The sequence below is a fragment of the Medicago truncatula genome, chromosome 4, assembly GCF_003473485.1.
Source record: "Medicago truncatula cultivar Jemalong A17 chromosome 4, MtrunA17r5.0-ANR, whole genome shotgun sequence".
Lineage (NCBI taxonomy): Eukaryota > Viridiplantae > Streptophyta > Magnoliopsida > Fabales > Fabaceae > Medicago > Medicago truncatula.
In genome coordinates this window covers 38,494,844-38,513,349 of record NC_053045.1, presented here as the reverse complement: position 1 = coordinate 38,513,349, position 18,506 = coordinate 38,494,844, and the positions used below count along the sequence as shown (strand labels likewise).

At 29.6% G+C, this 18,506-nt stretch overlaps 2 protein-coding genes across 2 annotated transcripts; both read left to right on the top strand.

Moving 5' to 3' along the window:
• The first annotated feature begins 480 nt into the window (after positions 1 to 480).
• Positions 481 to 6,410, top strand: LOC11438178 (MLO-like protein 12). Its single transcript, XM_003607473.4, has 14 exons — positions 481 to 766; positions 903 to 960; positions 1,127 to 1,305; positions 1,770 to 1,886; positions 2,820 to 2,880; positions 3,057 to 3,145; positions 3,777 to 3,851; positions 4,219 to 4,313; positions 4,525 to 4,574; positions 4,749 to 4,789; positions 4,913 to 5,086; positions 5,169 to 5,204; positions 5,318 to 5,446; positions 5,792 to 6,410. The coding sequence occupies exons 1-14, from the start codon at positions 647 to 649 to the stop codon at positions 6,272 to 6,274; spliced, it is 1,707 nt and encodes a 568-aa protein (XP_003607521.1). The 5' UTR covers positions 481 to 646; the 3' UTR covers positions 6,275 to 6,410.
• Positions 6,411 to 15,976: 9,566 nt separating this feature from the next.
• Positions 15,977 to 16,936, top strand: LOC11446676 (glutaredoxin-C9). Its single transcript, XM_003607470.4, has one exon. The coding sequence runs from the start codon at positions 16,099 to 16,101 to the stop codon at positions 16,564 to 16,566; it is 468 nt and encodes a 155-aa protein (XP_003607518.1). The 5' UTR covers positions 15,977 to 16,098; the 3' UTR covers positions 16,567 to 16,936.
• Positions 16,937 to 18,506: the final 1,570 nt, after the last annotated feature.

Sequence of the window (18,506 nt, the reverse complement as noted above, 5' to 3'; positions counted from 1 at the left end):
GGTTGAGTTACCCTATCCAACCCAACTAACCCCAACATTTAACCAAAACTAACTATTCTATTGTTTAAATTAATCACATCAATCATATTTTTTTGATTGTAGATGCTCTAATAAGCCTAAGGTCTTTGAAAGAAAATGTAACATGAAGTTTAAGGATAGGGATAATTTAATCTAACATTATTTCTTCTACCAAATCCCAAATGTGTGTATTATGCATAGCTATATTTTGGCTGCATTCATGTGACACGTAGCTGAAATGAAGACATCAAGTTGATGATCGACAGTTCTGATTATCATCAATAAAAAAAGCCAAATTCCGCATTCTGTACGGTGTACGGAGGTTTGACATTTCTATATTGTTATTTTATTCATCAAAATATTACTAAACAAGTTTTGAAATTAAACTATTACAGACACACATGTTGCTTGCACTACTAATTTAGCATTTTTTTTCTTTGTCATTTAATGAATGCTACTTCCCTCAGATTATGACTACATCAAATAATCTTTATATAAAGATAACCATCACCAAAATTGCTTAATTAGCTATGAGCTAGGTACATCTAGTTCTTTACTTTCTACACCTCCTATATATAATATAAGAAAGGAGAAACTTAATTAGCAATTTCATTCAAAGAAACCTCTCATGGCGGAAGGAGAACAAAGATCTCTTGAAGAAACCCCAACATGGGCTGTCTCAGTTTGTTGCTTCTTTGTTCTTGTTATATCATTGATCATTGAAGGAGGTCTCCACAAATTGGCTGAGGTAATTATAAATTACTAATATATTAAGTAGTGCATTTATGAAAAAAACATATTTGAGTATACTATATTCAGAAATCAATATATCTTGACTATGTTTAATTTTCATATGCTTCATGATCAATTCATATATGCTTCAGTTTTTGAGGAAAAAGAAAAGAAAATCCATGGGGAAGGCTTTGACCAAAACTAAAACAGGTTGGTTAAATTAGTGTATTATTTTAAATTTGCAACTAGCTAGGGTTTTACCATTTTATTATTTGATTAAAGAGTGAGGAGGAATTTCTTAATTTTCAATGAATAAACTTGTTTTTGATGAAAATGATTAGCTTAAATAACTTGTTATAATTGTGTGAAAAAATAGAAATGATGAAACTCGGTTTCGTGTCATTTCTTCTGACAATATCGGAAGTGCCAATGTCGAAAATTTGCATCAACAAGGATGTAGCAAATTCTTTCAGGCCATGTAAAGATTCTGAATACTTAGCAGGTGAAGTTTCAAGAAAAGAATTGGGATACCACGACAACTATTGTGAAGCAAAGGTATGTGAGATTAATTAATTTGTACATATTTTTCATGTCCACACCTTCTCAATGGCTTTTATAAATTATCATTTTGAAGTTGAAATTTTACGTGATTTATTTACATTAAACTTTTTTGTATTTCTTTTTCCGTAGTTTAGTCATATTTATTTCAACTTGATTTTTTTAATATGTAAATTGACAATATTTCAATAATATTTCATGTTGTGTTAATTTATAGTCCTTGTCTTTTATATATATATATATATATATATATATATATATATATATATATATATTTCAAAGAAAGTTAATAATTGTTAGGTTGATATTTCTTGTTCGTCTGGCCAGAATTAATGAATTATACATCAAGTTGAAAAGTAATTTTCTTTTTTATTTTTGCGTGTACACAATCATAAATAGTTATGTGAAAATATAGAGCTTTTATGTGTCGTTAATTAATTTACGATTGCCTGTGTGTGCAGGGCAAGGTAGGGCTAATTTCAAGTGAAGGAATCCTGGAGCTAAATATCTTAATCTCCATTTTGGCAGTCTTTCATATCCTTTACTGCACATTAACGATGTGTCTTGGGAAGGCTAAGGTATAGACTTCCTCTATCTAACAATAACCGTCACACGTATTAAAAAATATAATAATTATGATTATAGTAAATTATCTTAATTAATGATTGATATTTTTTTCATTTTCATTGTAAATGCAAAGAGAGAGAAATAATAATTTGAGAATGATATGTAAAAGTATTCATTGGATTGGATGATACAATTAAAAATATTAATTAAAACTAAACTTAAAATATAAACCTAAAATACCAGTAAAAAACACTAAAGTACGTACGTACCACTATTCTTTGTACCAAAAAAAATATAAAACTATTTTTGAGACATTTTTTGTTTTACAATTGTGACAGTTACTTTGGCTAGAGAGAGTATTATTTTCAATCTTGTTATAACTAGAAGGAAGAAATTAAGGGATATCAAAATCTATTTTCAACTTCAATCGTAATAGTATGCATGTAGCAGCTTTGATAACACGTAATCTGAGAAGCATACATTGACTTTTTAAGTACAAGTTGAATATGATGTATCATTGTCAATAATTAACTATAATGCAAAACTCCTAAAGCATCATCAAAAAGAGTTTAGTAAAGAGACATGTAACGTGTTCCATAGCATAAAGTCAAAATTGGAAGAATCATCATGTGTTAGCCATCCAATCTATACAAGCATTTCCCTCATTCAAGGAGTTTATAATTCTAACCTTATCAATTTCTTTTACTTTTTTTTGGTGTACACCTATTAATTAATTATTTTATTTCTTCAGTTGGTATGGTATATTCTGACCAAGCTTGATATAATATGCCACAAAATCAATTGATAGATAATAAGAAGAAGCAAATTAGAAAGTCAAATTTTGACTTTTTTTTTTATGAGCTTAATCCCATTCCAACTAAAATTTTGACTCAGTTGACAAAGACGGATTAATATACATGTGATATTGTACTTACCTTTCACAGATGAGAAGATGGAAAAAATGGGAGGAGGAGACTCAAACACTTGAATATCAGATAGACAATGGTAACCTTAATCTTTGATGTGTTATTAATTCTTATTTCTTACCTCTGTCTAATTAATCTTTGATGTCTTATTATATACATTTTAACAACTAGTACTTATTAGTATATTTACAATTTACAACTTTTCTTTTAAGTGTTGCTGACAAGTTTATTCATCTGTTAACTTTGTGAGTACAGATTCAAGAAGATTCCAGTATATAAGTCAAACATTGGGTGGCAAGCGTCATTTTAAATTCTGGAATAATTATTCTCCCTTGCTGTGGATTGTAAGTGAATTATAAGAGTTGAATTTTTAATGTTTTGAGGTAATTAATTTTTTTAAGGGAATTCAGAATATTTATGATAGGGAATTCTAAGAAAATTACTAGAATTTTTGGTACTTCAAACGCATCAATTGAATTTTCTTCATCTTGTTTTGTTTAGATAGAGTAATAAAAGTTGGGGGACCAACTTACAAAGTTTTAAAAATATAGAGACCAATTTAAAAAGTTCAAAAATATAGAGACCACTTTGAAAAATAATATGAATGAATTATAAAGATCAATTTGACATTTTACATTATACAGGATTTGGAGGAATTTCAAATTCTTAGATTTATGTTATTTGAAATTTCCTAAATTTAGCTTTAACAAGGTGCTTCATAAAATTCTTTTCTATTGAAATTTTTTCAAATTTACCATCCAACCAATAAAATTTACATTGAAAAGGTTGAATTATCCTCTAAAATCACATTACCTAAAACAATTCTCTCATTCAAAAGATAATAAGAGTAAGTAATATTTGAAGGGAAAAAATGACTTAAATGTTTTTTGAACAAACAAAAATCAAAATTTGAAATTACCCACACATGTACTAATTAGAACCATATTTATTGTGTTGTATTCTATGTATGTGTAGGTCTGTTTTATGCGGCAGTTCTATAATTCAGTCTCAAAAGATGATTACTTTGCTCTACGAAATGGGTTCATTGCAGTAAGTGAAATTACCACTATTACCAACATGAAACTTCCTCACAGGGATTTCATGCATGGTGGTTATACTTATTGGTACTCTTCCATAAACAAGAACTTAATTGTCAAATTTATTATTTATGCTAGTTTTAAATTGTGGTCGCAGTTAAACTTGAATTTTGATACTGTAACAAAAATATGGATGCGACCACAATTACGGTTGCGATCTTTGTAGATACCACTAAAAAATTTAAATTGTGGCCACGATTGCAACTGGGTACCACAGTTTAGAAGTATTGACTTTATTGGACCATGCTTCATTGTGGTCCAATGTATGAAAGAGACTGAGACTCAAAATAGAACTTATTTTTTCCTTAATTAAACTGCAGAAAAATATTTCTGAAGGCAGCAATTTTAATTTCAACTTCAAGAAATTCCTTTCCCGCACTTATGACGAAGATTTTGAGAAGGTTGTTGGAATCAGGTACTTCTTGATCCTATCATAAATACATTTCTGCTTATATTTTGTTACAGAAGAAGTATATATTTGTACGCAAGGTTTCTAATTATAATATGGACACAAGCAGAAAATATAACTGAGCTACATAAATATTTACAAAATAGATTCTTTAGTAATTTCAAAAGTATATTATACAAAACTATCTTGATTAACTAATCTTTTGATACTCTTGCAGGTTTTGGATCTGGCTTTTTTCCATATTTTTCATATTCCTTAGCGCACACGGTATGTCATTTTACATATTAAACTTGTCACTTGTAACTAATCATGTCCCTTTGTTATTTTACTTATAAATTTTTTTTTTCTTGGTACTTGTATGTTAACTTTAGTAGCATAAAAGTTTTTTTTGTTTTGCAACAAAATTATGAGTATTTAACAGTAATTTCATTTTATTTGCAGAGTTTTATAATTACTACTGGCTTCCATTTATTCCACTTGTGGTAAATTTCATACCATTTCTCTTTTCTTTTTTATGAAATTCAGTACAATTTATTATATGTAAAGGGCTAGACAATATTCTTCTTCATATTCTTTGTGACTTTCTTTCTTGTTTGCTATTGAAGATTGCTCTTCTTGCGGGGACTAAACTGCAAGTAATAATAACAAAGATGCACCTTGATAGTTGCAAGCAAAGCCCTGTGATCAAAGGAACCATACTTGTAAAACCAAGTGATGAATATTTTTGGTTTCATAAACCTGAATGGCTTCTCCATTTAATCCAAATCATCCTTATCCAGGTACTAGAGTTATATTAAAATTTTTAATTAGATTTTTTTTGAACAAAATGCTTATGCTTAAATTATTATGATTCATATGCAGAACTCCTTTCAACTTGCATTTTTCACTTGGAGTTGGGTAAGTAGTTAATTACTAATTAATATTATATTGGTGTGTGCTGAATAGATCTATAGAGATGTTAACTTTTTAATATATGATATGATGATTCTATACTAACTAATAAACAACAGTATGAATTTGGTCCAAGGTCTTGCTTCAATAGAGAAAAAGAGGACATTGCCATAAGGATTGCATTGGGTTTAGCTGTTCAGCTTCTTTGTGCTTATGTCACTCTACCCCTTTATACACTTGTCACTCAGGTAAATGTTATAGATATAGTTTGAGATTTGTTAAAATTATTTGAATATTGTTTAAGGTAGTTAGTTATAAGGTGGTGATGATTAGTTGATAGTCAGTTATATTTGTTACCTTATGATCACCATTTTAATCAACTCTTTCGTTTCTATCAATTTCAAAATAAAGAACTCAAAATAAAGTCCGATAAAAAATTGTTTTAGTCAAAGATTGAATTCAGATACTATCTAAATAATTTGACGAAGAGTATTAACACTTGCGTCCAACCACTTATTTTTCGATGCATGTTTTATTTAAAAAAATGATTATTCACTGATGATTACTTATTTTTTTGCATGAAATTGTGACAGATGGGGTCTAACATGAGAAAGGAAATTTTCACTGAGCATATTACTCAAGGTCTAAAAAATTGGCATAAAAAGGCTAAGCAATCTCTTTCCAAAAGCAACAACAATTCAGTTTCTTTACATTCCAGAACAAGTGAGAATTCAGTAAGAAGATCTTTATCTATAGAGAGTATGCAGAATAACAATAAGGTGGAAAATGAAGACATGCAATCAGTAATAGTGGTGACTAGTCCTCCTCCTGGTAACAATTCTGGAAGTGGAGAAGAGGAAGAGATTGTTAATGTAGCGAGTGTTGAGCAAGAGATATCAAGTGAATCAACTTCAGAAATTAAGAATGTTGAGGAAAATAATGGTAAGATCATCACCAGAGGAATCTATGACGGTGAGATCTCCTTTGGAGTTTATGTGGGTAGTAGTAGCAGAGGCATAGGGGAAATTGTTTCAATAGCTGAAGAAGAAGATGATGATACTAGTGATCAAAATTAAATTCCACTTGTAATGTTTTTATCAATATATAAAACTTGATCTTTAAGCAATGTCTATATATGATTGCATTTATGTTGTAAACATGTAACAGCAATTAATCTATTATCAGATAAGTAATACTACATAAATATATATATATATCCAGCATAATTTTATAAAGTATATGGACACAATCATGAATAATTTAAAAGTCATTCTTACCAGAAATATATCTTAATTTCAAGCATGACTTGACTTCCATTTCATCCCATGTAGTATTTCTTTGTACCAATTGTCCTTTAGACCTTCTAGACTGTTTGGTTTTGATTATTTTTGACGTCACCTCACAGTTACAAGATCTTTAAACGTGAAAAAGTGAAGCTACAATTTCTAGAGTTTGGGAGTCGTGCTTTTGGGCCTCACCCCCACCCACCGCGGTTCCAAACACATATTTAGTTATATCTGAATTTTGTACATACAGAAAACATTAATACTCATTTAACACATTCTTCAATGTGATTCTCTCGAGGGATTAGGTAGGAGTGAACATGAGTCATGTTTGGCTTATTTTTCCAAACTTATCATTTGATTATTTTATGTCAAAGCAAAACCACTGAGTTATATTCCAACTAAATATACATGTTCAACACTTAATTTAAATTTTATTATTTAAATAATCGACCTATGAACTAAATGATTCAAGAAATAAAAATCTTGATTTACCTACCTACATTCACAAAAATTATAAATACACAGTTTCTTTCAAAAGGATTTGGGAGTTTGAAAGAATAAACATGTGACTGAACTAAATCAGTGAGGTTGGTAATTCAAAATCAACGCGTGCAAATGAACACCCGTAATAGAATAGAATGTTGATGTCTTTATCAAGGGTTGTAAAAGTTACTTCGTTTTTAGATGGTATTTCAACTTATAATTGTCATGTTAAGTTGCCATTGCTGAACTCAGAGATGGTTGCACAATTTGTTAGTTAGTTGACTTATGTTTCTCTCATCCTAGTTCCCCTCTCAATTAGTTAACTTTTTTTTTTGTTGGTGAATTGTTGACTTTTGTTTCTCTCATGCTACTTAGTAGTAGTTCACAATTCCAACTTCTCCTTTCTTTTGTGTTCAATAGTACCTTGATCAATGGTTTTGGTCATAGTGTCTCACTCGCGGTGTTAAATTTGGTGCCAAACTTGAAAGTTAGTTATCTGCCAATTCAGTTGTAATTCTCTTTTCTTCAAACGATTATGAATGAACTATGTCCATCAACAATGTGTTTGTAACTACTTCATAGAGTGTTAGTTACAGTGTTTGAGTATTTTTTAAACTACTGAATTAAGAAATGATTCAAATTATGAATATATTGCGTAAAAAATTGTTTGATTGGTGGTGCATGCTGAAAAAATTGAATAACTATTTCGGTTAGTGGCTCTATAAGTATGGAACTCGGGTAAAATGTCAAATTATCAAGTACCACCGAGTTTTTACTATTTCTAACACCCCATGACCTTCGTGGACCTCCATAGAATTTAGAAAGATTTGATTAACCAACACTTGGATGTATTTGCACTCGCTTAACATTCAATCGGCTAAGGAGAACTCGTTAGACTCTTAATACGCATGTCTTACGATCTCAACTAACAAATTATTTATTTTTAGGTTTAAACAGCTTGTTAACAAAGAGAAAATAAACTCTTGAAGCAAATTATGTTGTATATTTTTTGGAAATAATAAAAATATTTTTGTCCATTGTTTTTAGAAATGACCTCCAGCTCATGCTAACAAGTGCTCAAAGGGATTAGTTAAGAATGCAAAAAAGGGAAATTTTAAATTGAATATAACCAATTTTGAACTTTCAAAAAGTTGACTTAAGTTGAATACACCATATTTCAAGATAAAATTCTTAAATTTGTTTCTTTAACGAATGTCCTAAAGGAACTTTTTAGTATTTTTCTATTTTGTATTCTTTCCATCACAATGACCCATTTTTAAAAATCTCACATAAGGGTCTGTTTGGTTCGAGAGTTTTGAAGAGGAGTGAAAGAGAGGGAATATTTTTAAGTTTGATGTGTTTGGTTCAAGTTTTAGAAGGGAGCGGGGGGGGGGATCCCTTCATGATCCACTTTTTGCTTCCCCCTAATTGGAGTTTTTCGCAGGGGAGGGGAGTGGAAGGGAGGGAATATTTTTAAGTTTGATGTGTTTGGTTCAAGTTTTAGAAGGGAAGGGAGGGGGCGGGGTATCCTTTCATGACCCACTGTTTGCTTCCCCCAAATCGGAGTTTTTCGAAGAGGAGGGGAGGTGATCTCTTTAAAATTTTATTGCATTACCAAAATTATCTATAGATTAATTTAAAATTTCAATATGAACCTTGTAACAACTTTTATTATTATTAAGTTATATTATTTTTGTAACAACTTTTATTATTATGTTATCTATCGCTCTTACTTGTTACATCTAATAAACACTCTTCCAACCCAATTACTAATTTGTTGCCGTCGACCACTGTTTCAGACCTCCTCTAAAATGAATTGTGAGTAATCCATTATCTCATCGTCTAGATTGTGTTATTTTTTATTACATCATTATTCTTTCGTCCGTCTATGAAATCATAAACACAAGCATTTTCGTATATTTGATTAAGTTTAAGAGTAAAACAGTAAATTAATTTTAAACTTTCTCCCCTTCCCTTATGAACCAAACACATTTTTAATTAAAATTCATCCACTATCCTTCCCTCCCCTCTTTTGAACCAAACACATATTTAATTAAAATATCTCCCCTTCCCTCCCCTCCTCTCCGTTGAACCAAAAAGACCTTAAGTTAAATCGAGCACTTTTTTTGTTTTTAAGAAAATGAACACATTTTAATAAATAAAAATAGAAAATACTTACACAAGTAAACGAGGATTACGATATTTCCCATTTCATTTTTTTTCTTTATTGCAGAGTATGTCATTCCATGGATAAAGATGATCTAATATAAGCTTATTGTTGAAAAATGTTCTCTCTTATATATGTCCATCTAAGAGTTGGAGCAATGTATAATTCAACTTGTTTGATTTACGAGGCAAATATGCTCGAACAAGATGTTGAACACAATGTAAATATTAGGTCATGTTTTGAGTTACAAATGTCATTTTAAAGTAAGCAAACACTTAACAATAATGGCTACAATCTCATAATAAAGATATCAAGATTTAATTCTAACATTTATTGGCAACATGTGATCCTTAATTAGTTAAGTTGTATGCACGAATAGAGAACACATTATATTGTGTAATACATAAAAAAAAACATTATTTTTTTTAGGAAAAAAGAAAACATCATTTCTTGAACGTGTTCAAATAAAATATTGTTCTTGACCAAAAAAAAATTGTTTATAACATTTCAGATTGCTAACAGAAAGATCTACAAAAAAAAAAAAAAAAATCGAGGGAAAAAAGATCTACAACTCTAATACGTTATTGTTTGTGGGAAAATCAAATTCGGCGTCTAGCATAGTTAAATATTTCTTACAAGTTTAAAGGGAGATATTGGATTTGTCGCTCAAATTAATTAATTTTGGTGACAATATCTTGAGTTATATAAATATATTTTTGAGATAAAATTGTGTCATATGAAAGTCATTAAAAGCATCCATACTCACTTTTGGATATTTCAATGAATTCCACATGTAGAATGATGAGCGACAGACATATATATATATATTGAACGGTATTGGGCGACTTGCGTTAAGCAATTGGCAGCAATGGCATGAAGCAAATCAACAGCAGTAATGTCGTCGATCCGGACCAGCAACTGCAACTATTGTCAATTCCAAGTGGGAAAGACCGTTGGTTGGTTGAAATGTACCATGGACGTTGCATTTCTTGAAGATGATAGGAGAGTGTTATTAGGGTGTTGTGTGTGCGACTTGAATGGTCGGTTTATTACAGTGCAAACAAGGTGGAAGAGAATGAAAGTGTTCGTTTTAAAAGGAGAGGAAATGACCCTATTCGAGGCAATTAGGTTTATCAGCAGCAAAGGATGACACAATGTCATTTTTTAGTCGAATTCGTGCAGTCTTGTGAATTCTCTGTTGTCTCAACATAATGGAGTTTCTGAATTTTATGTTACTTTCTGTCCTTAATAACCAACTATTTCTACATTTCAACTTCGAGAGAAAAATTATCACAAAAGTTATCATAAATTTGTTGTACAAATATAATTTCTCTTGAAAAATATATTTCTTTACATTGTCATCTTCTCCTATATAAATAAAAGTGTAATTTTTTTGACAAAAAATAAAGGTGTAATTAATATACATTGTTCGTGTACATTTATTTTACACATGCATCCAACGATATGTTGTCACGTTAATTAGTGAATAAGACAACTCATGTATTTTCATATTCATTAATTGATCTAATAACACACCATTAAAAACATATGTAAATAACTATACACTCATAATGACAATGTATATTAATTAAATTTTATAAAGAATACACCATCAAAGATAAAAAAAAAAGCATCCCAGGGCTTGACCGAAAGAAGAAAAAAAAGCATCCCAGGGTAATGATAAATTTTGTGATTTAAAAAAATTGCCATTGGACCTAATTTAAATTAGGGTTAAATATGTTTTTGGTCCCTACATTTTGCGCGATTTTGAGAATAGTCTCTACATTTCAATGAATATTTTTAAAATCCCTACATTTTTTCTCCGTTAGTGCAATTGGTCCCTGCCATCAGTGTCATGTTGATCAAACACAGGCCATCATAACAAGTTCAACCCCACCCCACCAAATCTCCACAACAACACCTTCCACACCCGCAACAACAAGCGCTTTCAACGATAACATCATCGCTTTCGACCTCCAAATCTTCCCCTCTAAACCAACATATTTCACCGGAAGTGTGACGAACACCGGCGATCCGCATCTACGAAGCTGCAGAGAAAGATCGTGGTGAAGTTCTCCACCGTTTTCCGGCGAGATTGAACCGCCAACATTGGCATCACGTTAGAAATTTGACAACAGGGACTATTTACACTAACTCAGGAAAAATGTAGGGATTTTAAAAACATTTATTGAAATGTAAGGACTAATTCTCAAAATCGTGCAAAACGTAGGGACCAAAAACATATTTAACCCTTTAAATTATATGTCCCTTAATTAAATTTTTTGGTACAACTCTTAATTAATTTTTCATTGATGCATAAACTTAAAATTAAAGAAACAAATGTGATATTATGAATTTTTTTTATCTTTTAGTTTATTTAATTCGCGTTATCAAATCAAATCGAGTAATTTATGAACTTAAATCAAATTCAATTTCAACTTTAAAAAAAGTTAATAATAGCAATTATAACGGGTTTCATTTACTTAACAAGGAGATACTTGTTAAGAAGCCTCATTGAAAGAAGAAAAAATAGATATTCATTAAAAGGTTAATTAAGTATTTAGTCTCTGTGAACATTAACAGTTTTGTTTTTAGTTCCTAAAAAATAAAATCACACATTTTAGATCTTGTGACATTTTTATTAAGCATTTTAGGAACCAAAAATGTTGATGAAGATTTTTGACAAGAACTAAAATACTGACGGAAAATTTTATAGGATTAAAAACACTAACAGATAATTTTGTAAAGACTAAAAAGTATGATTTATTTTTATTGGGATTAAAAACAAAACTGCAGATACTTATAGGGACCAAAAATTTAATTAACTTTTTATTAAATAATATTTTTTTATGGTGATCGAGTTCGATCCTGAACATTATATATATTATACATTATCTCTATCAATTGATATGAAAAGACCATGTCTACTGTGACTTTTTTGAGTCGACAATTGTACGTCTAAAGTTGAAGAACGAAGGTTCCCAACTGGCAGGCAATTGTAATACGCACGCATGCCGGCTGCTGTTTCAGATAGGGTCCCACTTACTTACTATCCTAAGATACACTGATGTCATCATCAGCTGAAACTTATTCATTACGTGGTACTTGCTTAAATATATACATTTTGTTACTTTTTAATATAAAAAAGTCCATATGTTTTTATTTTATACAAAAAGAATATCATTACAGTTTAATTATATACAAAAAAGTGGAAAATTAGTTTTATACAACTCTCACAATTGAAATTTGAACTTATCCTTTCAAGTTAAAAAAAATTATAGCATTTTAGATATTTATTTGTTTATCAATCCATCAAATCACTCACCTTTTTTTCTATTTTTCTTGTTATAGATCAATATATTGCATCTACTTTTTCACTTATCTCAATTTGTTCCTCTTTATTTAGTTACAATGTTTTTTTTTTTTAGAGACTTTAGTTACAATGTTATTGGCACGAAGTTTATACCGTCGTTTATAGAGGTGTTCATGAGTTGGATTAATCCAGAAAATCCGATCAAACCCAACAAAAAAAGGGTAATTGATGTACGTAAATCGTTCAGTGGTACGAAGTCAAATGCTGCAAAATACATTTTTAATCGAAATTTTTAACAAAAAACTTGATATAATAGTTCCAATTATTCCTCTGCGTATGGTTTCTAAAAATGAAAAACCCATAAAAATAAATGAATTTCGGGTAAAACCAGATCCAAACTCAAAAAACCTACTTACATAATAATAATATTTTTTATCTTTATTTTCATAGGGTATAAGAAAGTTATATTTCCAAAACATACTAGAGTTACAAATTAATATGTTGCACGTTTGGTTATTTTGATACTAACGCAATTTTATATCATGCAACATTATTTTGTTGCAAATATTTTATGATGGAATACACATTGTACCATATATATTAAAAATCAAAACATACTAGAGTTACAAATTAATATGTTGCACGTTTTGGTTATTTTGATACTAACGCAATCTTATGTGATGCAATTTTAGTTTGTTGCAAATATTTTATGATGGAGTTAATTATTTGATATTCTATGATACATAAAATTATAGTAAAATAAGTTAAACATTTTTTTTAGGAAAATTAAAAAGTAGAGTACTATCTTAAAATAAAATTATGAGGGCATTTAGTCATTTAATATTAAAAAATAGAAAAATAAGTTGGGTAACCCATTACCCAATCCAACCCAACCCAAAAATTATGGGTTCGTCCAAACCCACCCAATAGTATAACGGATGGTTATTTTACCTCATCCAAACCGGAGTACCCTATTTAATTTGGTTTTAGGTTTGGCCAAACTCAACTCAAACTTACAAACACCCCTAGTCATTTAACGATGATTAATCCTCGTCAAACAACTTATAAAACACATAAGATGGATTATCACTTCTCAATCTCTTCTTTTTCATTAACAAGCACCCTTAATGAATTTGATTTGTTCTATACTTTTTTATTCAATTTTTTCTAAAACAAAATTTAATATTAGTTTTTTGTCTGTTTCAATTTTAAGATATATAAATATAATTTTTTTAATGATAAATATTAAAAAAAAATATTGAGGAGATAAATATTAATAATAAGTTGTCCCTAAAAAAAGTTGTTAAATTAATAATAACTTATTTTTCTTCTCTCAAAAAAAAAAATCTAATTTATTTTTCTAGCTCACACCACTTAAGTTATCCAATCCAAGATCAAATATCATGTTTGGTCCTTTTAATTTGACAAAATTTCCAAATTAATCCTTTAAGTTTTAAATATTTTCTTTTAGTTTGACAAAATTATCAAGTTAGTCCTTTAAATTTCAAATAAATCATTTTAATTGATAAACTATTTCACCGTTACCCCTGTTGTCAGTTAATAATTAATTGATATTGTTGGAGCTGTTAAATTGTTGACTTAAATCAAAACGTTGACTTTTAAAAGCTTCATGGTGTCAAAACATTACGTTTAATGGTCGCAAATATCATTTTAACACTATAAATATCGTTTAATAATGCTAGAAAGACATTTGTTGTTGTAAATAACTACCTTTCTAGCACTGTAAGTGATTATTTGTGATCATTAAACGTAGCGTTTTGACACCCTAGAGTTTTTAAAATACAACATTTTAATCTAAGTTAACAACTTAACGGTTACATCAGTATTAATTAAACAGATGCTAATAGCAGATGTAACAATGAAATAGTTTATCAACTAAAAGGATCTGTTTGAAACTTTTAAAAGTATTTGGCCTCCAATCCAATATATAAATAATAAAGGAAAATCGATAATAATGTGATTAATGGTTGATAACAACATGATGACGTAACCGTAGATAGAGCTCAATCTTTGTGACGTAGTAGGGCCAGTATCCTTATGTCATGCAACGTGGCTTATGACGCTTACGTCGTTCCTATCCTTTTTTTAAGCAAAATTGTTAATTTAAAACAAAATTGTAATCCCTATCCTTTTTTTGGGTTATTAATCGTCATCACCATCCTTTGTCAACGTGTGCTACACATGCTTGCATTTTCTTGTTAAAGTTTTCTTTTATCGGTTAATATAAGAATTTCATTTGGTAGATTTACTTCTTAAGATCAACTCTTCTATACACACAAACCCAAATGAAAAACATTTAAGCACACACTCACAATTAAAAAAATTTAATAGAGAAATAAATTAGTCACATCATCTTTTACTTTTATCTTTTAATTTTTCTCTTCCATATGTGTGCCTTAGTACTATTTATTTGTGTTTGTGACCAACTAAGACTTTCTCTACTTTTTAATTGCTGAATAAGTTGTTTCACAAAACAGTTTTGACGAAGTTTTCGTTTGATATATGTGTAAAATTAATTTAATTTATAGTGGTAGTATATCTTCATTAAACTGACAAATTTATAAGATCAAATCACTCAATTTTGTGTATATTAATAGAGGAATTTTGATTTTTATTCTTTTAGTCATTTCGAAACTTATTATTCATTATATAATATGGTTGAGTACAATTTAAATGTTGCTTTCGCATAATTATCTAATCAAACTATTACTAGATGTTTATTGAGATATTTTTAAAAGTAATAGTAACAAAGTAACACTATGGTCCAACTTAAAATGGAATTCATGCTATATGTTTCTTACAAATGAGGGAAAATATGTTGTACATTTTTTGTCCTAACATACACACTAGCAATGATATGTGCAAAGTGGGGATGTACGTAGCAAGTGGCATGGCCGTCCAAAAAAGAAAACGTAGAAAAACAAATTAACGAGGAAAGAAGTGACACAATCTATAGCGTAAGATTACCAAACAATACCGCGTAATCTTAGAAATTGTTTATTTGCAGTTGACGTTACAACTTGTTAATGTAATAAAAATAATCATCAAGCATGTTATCAAAAATAATATATACTACCATAGCTTACAAACACCGAACATGACATTAAATATAAATACCAATAATAATTAAAATAAATAAAAGTTATTGAACCATTGACATGGTTATTTTTTTTTTTTAGAGAATTTTATAATGATGTTATAGTTATGATGAAATATCTATCATTTTTTAACATTAACATCTCTATTGCGAAACAGGTTTAACACATAAGGTAAATATTCGAACTTCTTCTTTCACAAGAGTTAGAGATCATATCTATTTGCTTAAAGTGTGAGAATCTTTTACAACCCAAACCAATCACATATTAATAAATAATAGAACTATATGTATCCATGACAGACATTAAAATATGTCAGACATCCGACCCACTTTGCATCTAAATTATGGGTACTAAATAAAAATAAATAATATAAGGACTCTTTCAAATCATAAACCCACTCATCCCCATTTTTTCCATCCCCCATTTATATATATTCATCACCCATTGATAACCCATAACCACAACACAATCCAACTATATCACAAAGAAAAAACCACACGTTCCTTCTTCTCTCATCACTCAACAAACAACCATGCAACAAGCAATTCCTTATAGGTCATGGACACACAACACTTCCACCACTCACTTCAATGTTATCAAACCACACATATTAACTACAACTAAAATCCACAATACAATTGATGAGTCTTCTCATAGGCCCTCCTCCTTTAATTTTAATGAAGAGGACAAAACAATGTTTCATAACATGGTATCAGAGAACGCAGTTATAGTCTTTGCTAGACGTGGATGTTGTATGAGCCATGTCGTGAAGCGCTTGCTTCTCGGTCTTGGTGTTAATCCTGCTGTACATGAGGTTGAGGAGAAAGATGAAGTTGGTTTGGTTAAAGAATTGGAATCAATTGCAAATGAAGAGAAGGTTCAATTTCCAGCAGTGTTTATAGGTGGAAATTTGTTTGGAGGACTGGATCGAATTATGGCCACTCATATTTCTGGTGAATTGGTCCCCATTCTTAAACAAGCAGGAGCTTTATGGCTTTGACTCATTAATATCATATTTTTTTCCACTAAATTTTTCATTTCCGGATATATTGATTCCATCCTTTGGAATTTGTAGAGAAATAATATCAGGAGTGTTTTTCAAAAATTATTCATGTCTTTATTGGATGCAAATTTTTGGCTCGACTATGTCAAGTTGTTAAGAGTCCAACACTGAAAAAAATATGATTTCCGTAAATTTATAAATGAGAGATAATCATCACCATAGTAACTGATTTTGTAAGGTCGTATTAGACTCGATTTAAATTCTAATATAAGTCATATTCTACCGATAAATCAAAATTAGTTTCCTTGATATGGATACAAATTTGTTGACATGTGAAATGCGAAGATATTAGTGCAGAATTTATAAATATCTGAATATAGTCTCGCACGTTTGTCTTGTTTTAACAATATTTCAAAATAGTTAATCAACATGCTTTCTCTAACAGTACACAGTTATCTACGTTGATGTGTCTCACTACGTGCCACGTTGTATGAGACGTCACTGCCTTGTAATAAATTATTAATTAATTAATAGTAATCGATAATGATATAAAAGTACTACGGGGACTTCTATGGTACACCCGTAAATTACGGTGTACTGGTACTCTCGCTTATAATTTTTATAAATTAACTATCATTTTTTATGAAAAAAATAGGTGTTTGTTGACATATATATTTTAGAAAATATGAAAAAAAACATTATTTCATTTTTTATAAAAATCATACTAATTTTTTTACATTTTATTGTAAAAAATACTCAAAATTCTCTATTATGAGTAATAAGAATTCAAAAAAATCAAATTTTATTGCGTTGACCTTTTTGGTAAATAAGATTTAGTTATTATAATTATAGGTGATAGAAAATAATTTTTTCCTACAAAAAATAACTCATTTAACTATTAATTTAAGGATTTGGTGTACCAATACACTTAAATTGTTGGGTGTACCATAGAACTTGCCAAGTACTAAATATCGTGAAAATTAAAATATCCATGTGGCTGTGTTAGTGCCTTCATAAGAATTTTAACAATATATAAATTAATGTTGCAAACGGCAAATATATATATAGGACTTAAGCTTGAGAAATAAATGAACAGAGCCTAAACTTTGAACATCTCTGTTTGATACGAATTAAAAATGTATTTAACACCTTCTACCAAAATATCCTTGAACTTTAGCAGTACTGGTCTGGTACCAGGAAGGTTCCACTTTTGGTCTGACTTCTTAGGAATTCATAATTGTTTACAAGATTTGCGGCAAAATTGATTATAAAATTGCACCTACTACTTGGGAACTTCAGTTTGCTAATTTTCTGATCTAATCCAACATGATTTTTGCTGTATACGAGTATAAATATATATGTTAGGGTTAATACTTTTGTTTTGGATTAAGGTAAATAAGTTGTTGGTCCATCTAAATATCTCAACTTTCATTTAGTTTCTCTATAAACATGCTCTCAAGTGGTCTCTTTGTTAGAGGTTAATGACCTCAACCTGGTCTTTGGTTTAAGGTTGGGTAACTTGAGAAATAAAAAAACATAAAATTTAGTTTCTTTCAAAAACTAAATTAGTCTCCATTGTTAGTTCTTCTTAATGGACACCGGCATGTATTTTTTGAAGGAAGACACCGGCATGTATATCTTTAATTTGATAATTCTATTTTAAATTAAAAAAACATTAATATTTTCATTTTTATTGATTCATCTTTTTTTTTTTTTTTTTTTTTAATTCTGGAATTCCTCTCTTCATCTTCCTTTGATTCCCCTGACCAACCATTTCCCCCACCAATGGCTTAAATACCTCACTGCAGCCAACCCAACAAGGGTAGCACCAATAACAACCACAATCCCTCCCGTCGCCTCAGGAAAGCGAGAAGTAAACGACGGATTAACCTCAAAATTCATGCGCCAGTTATACTTATACAGAAGAAAACTCATAA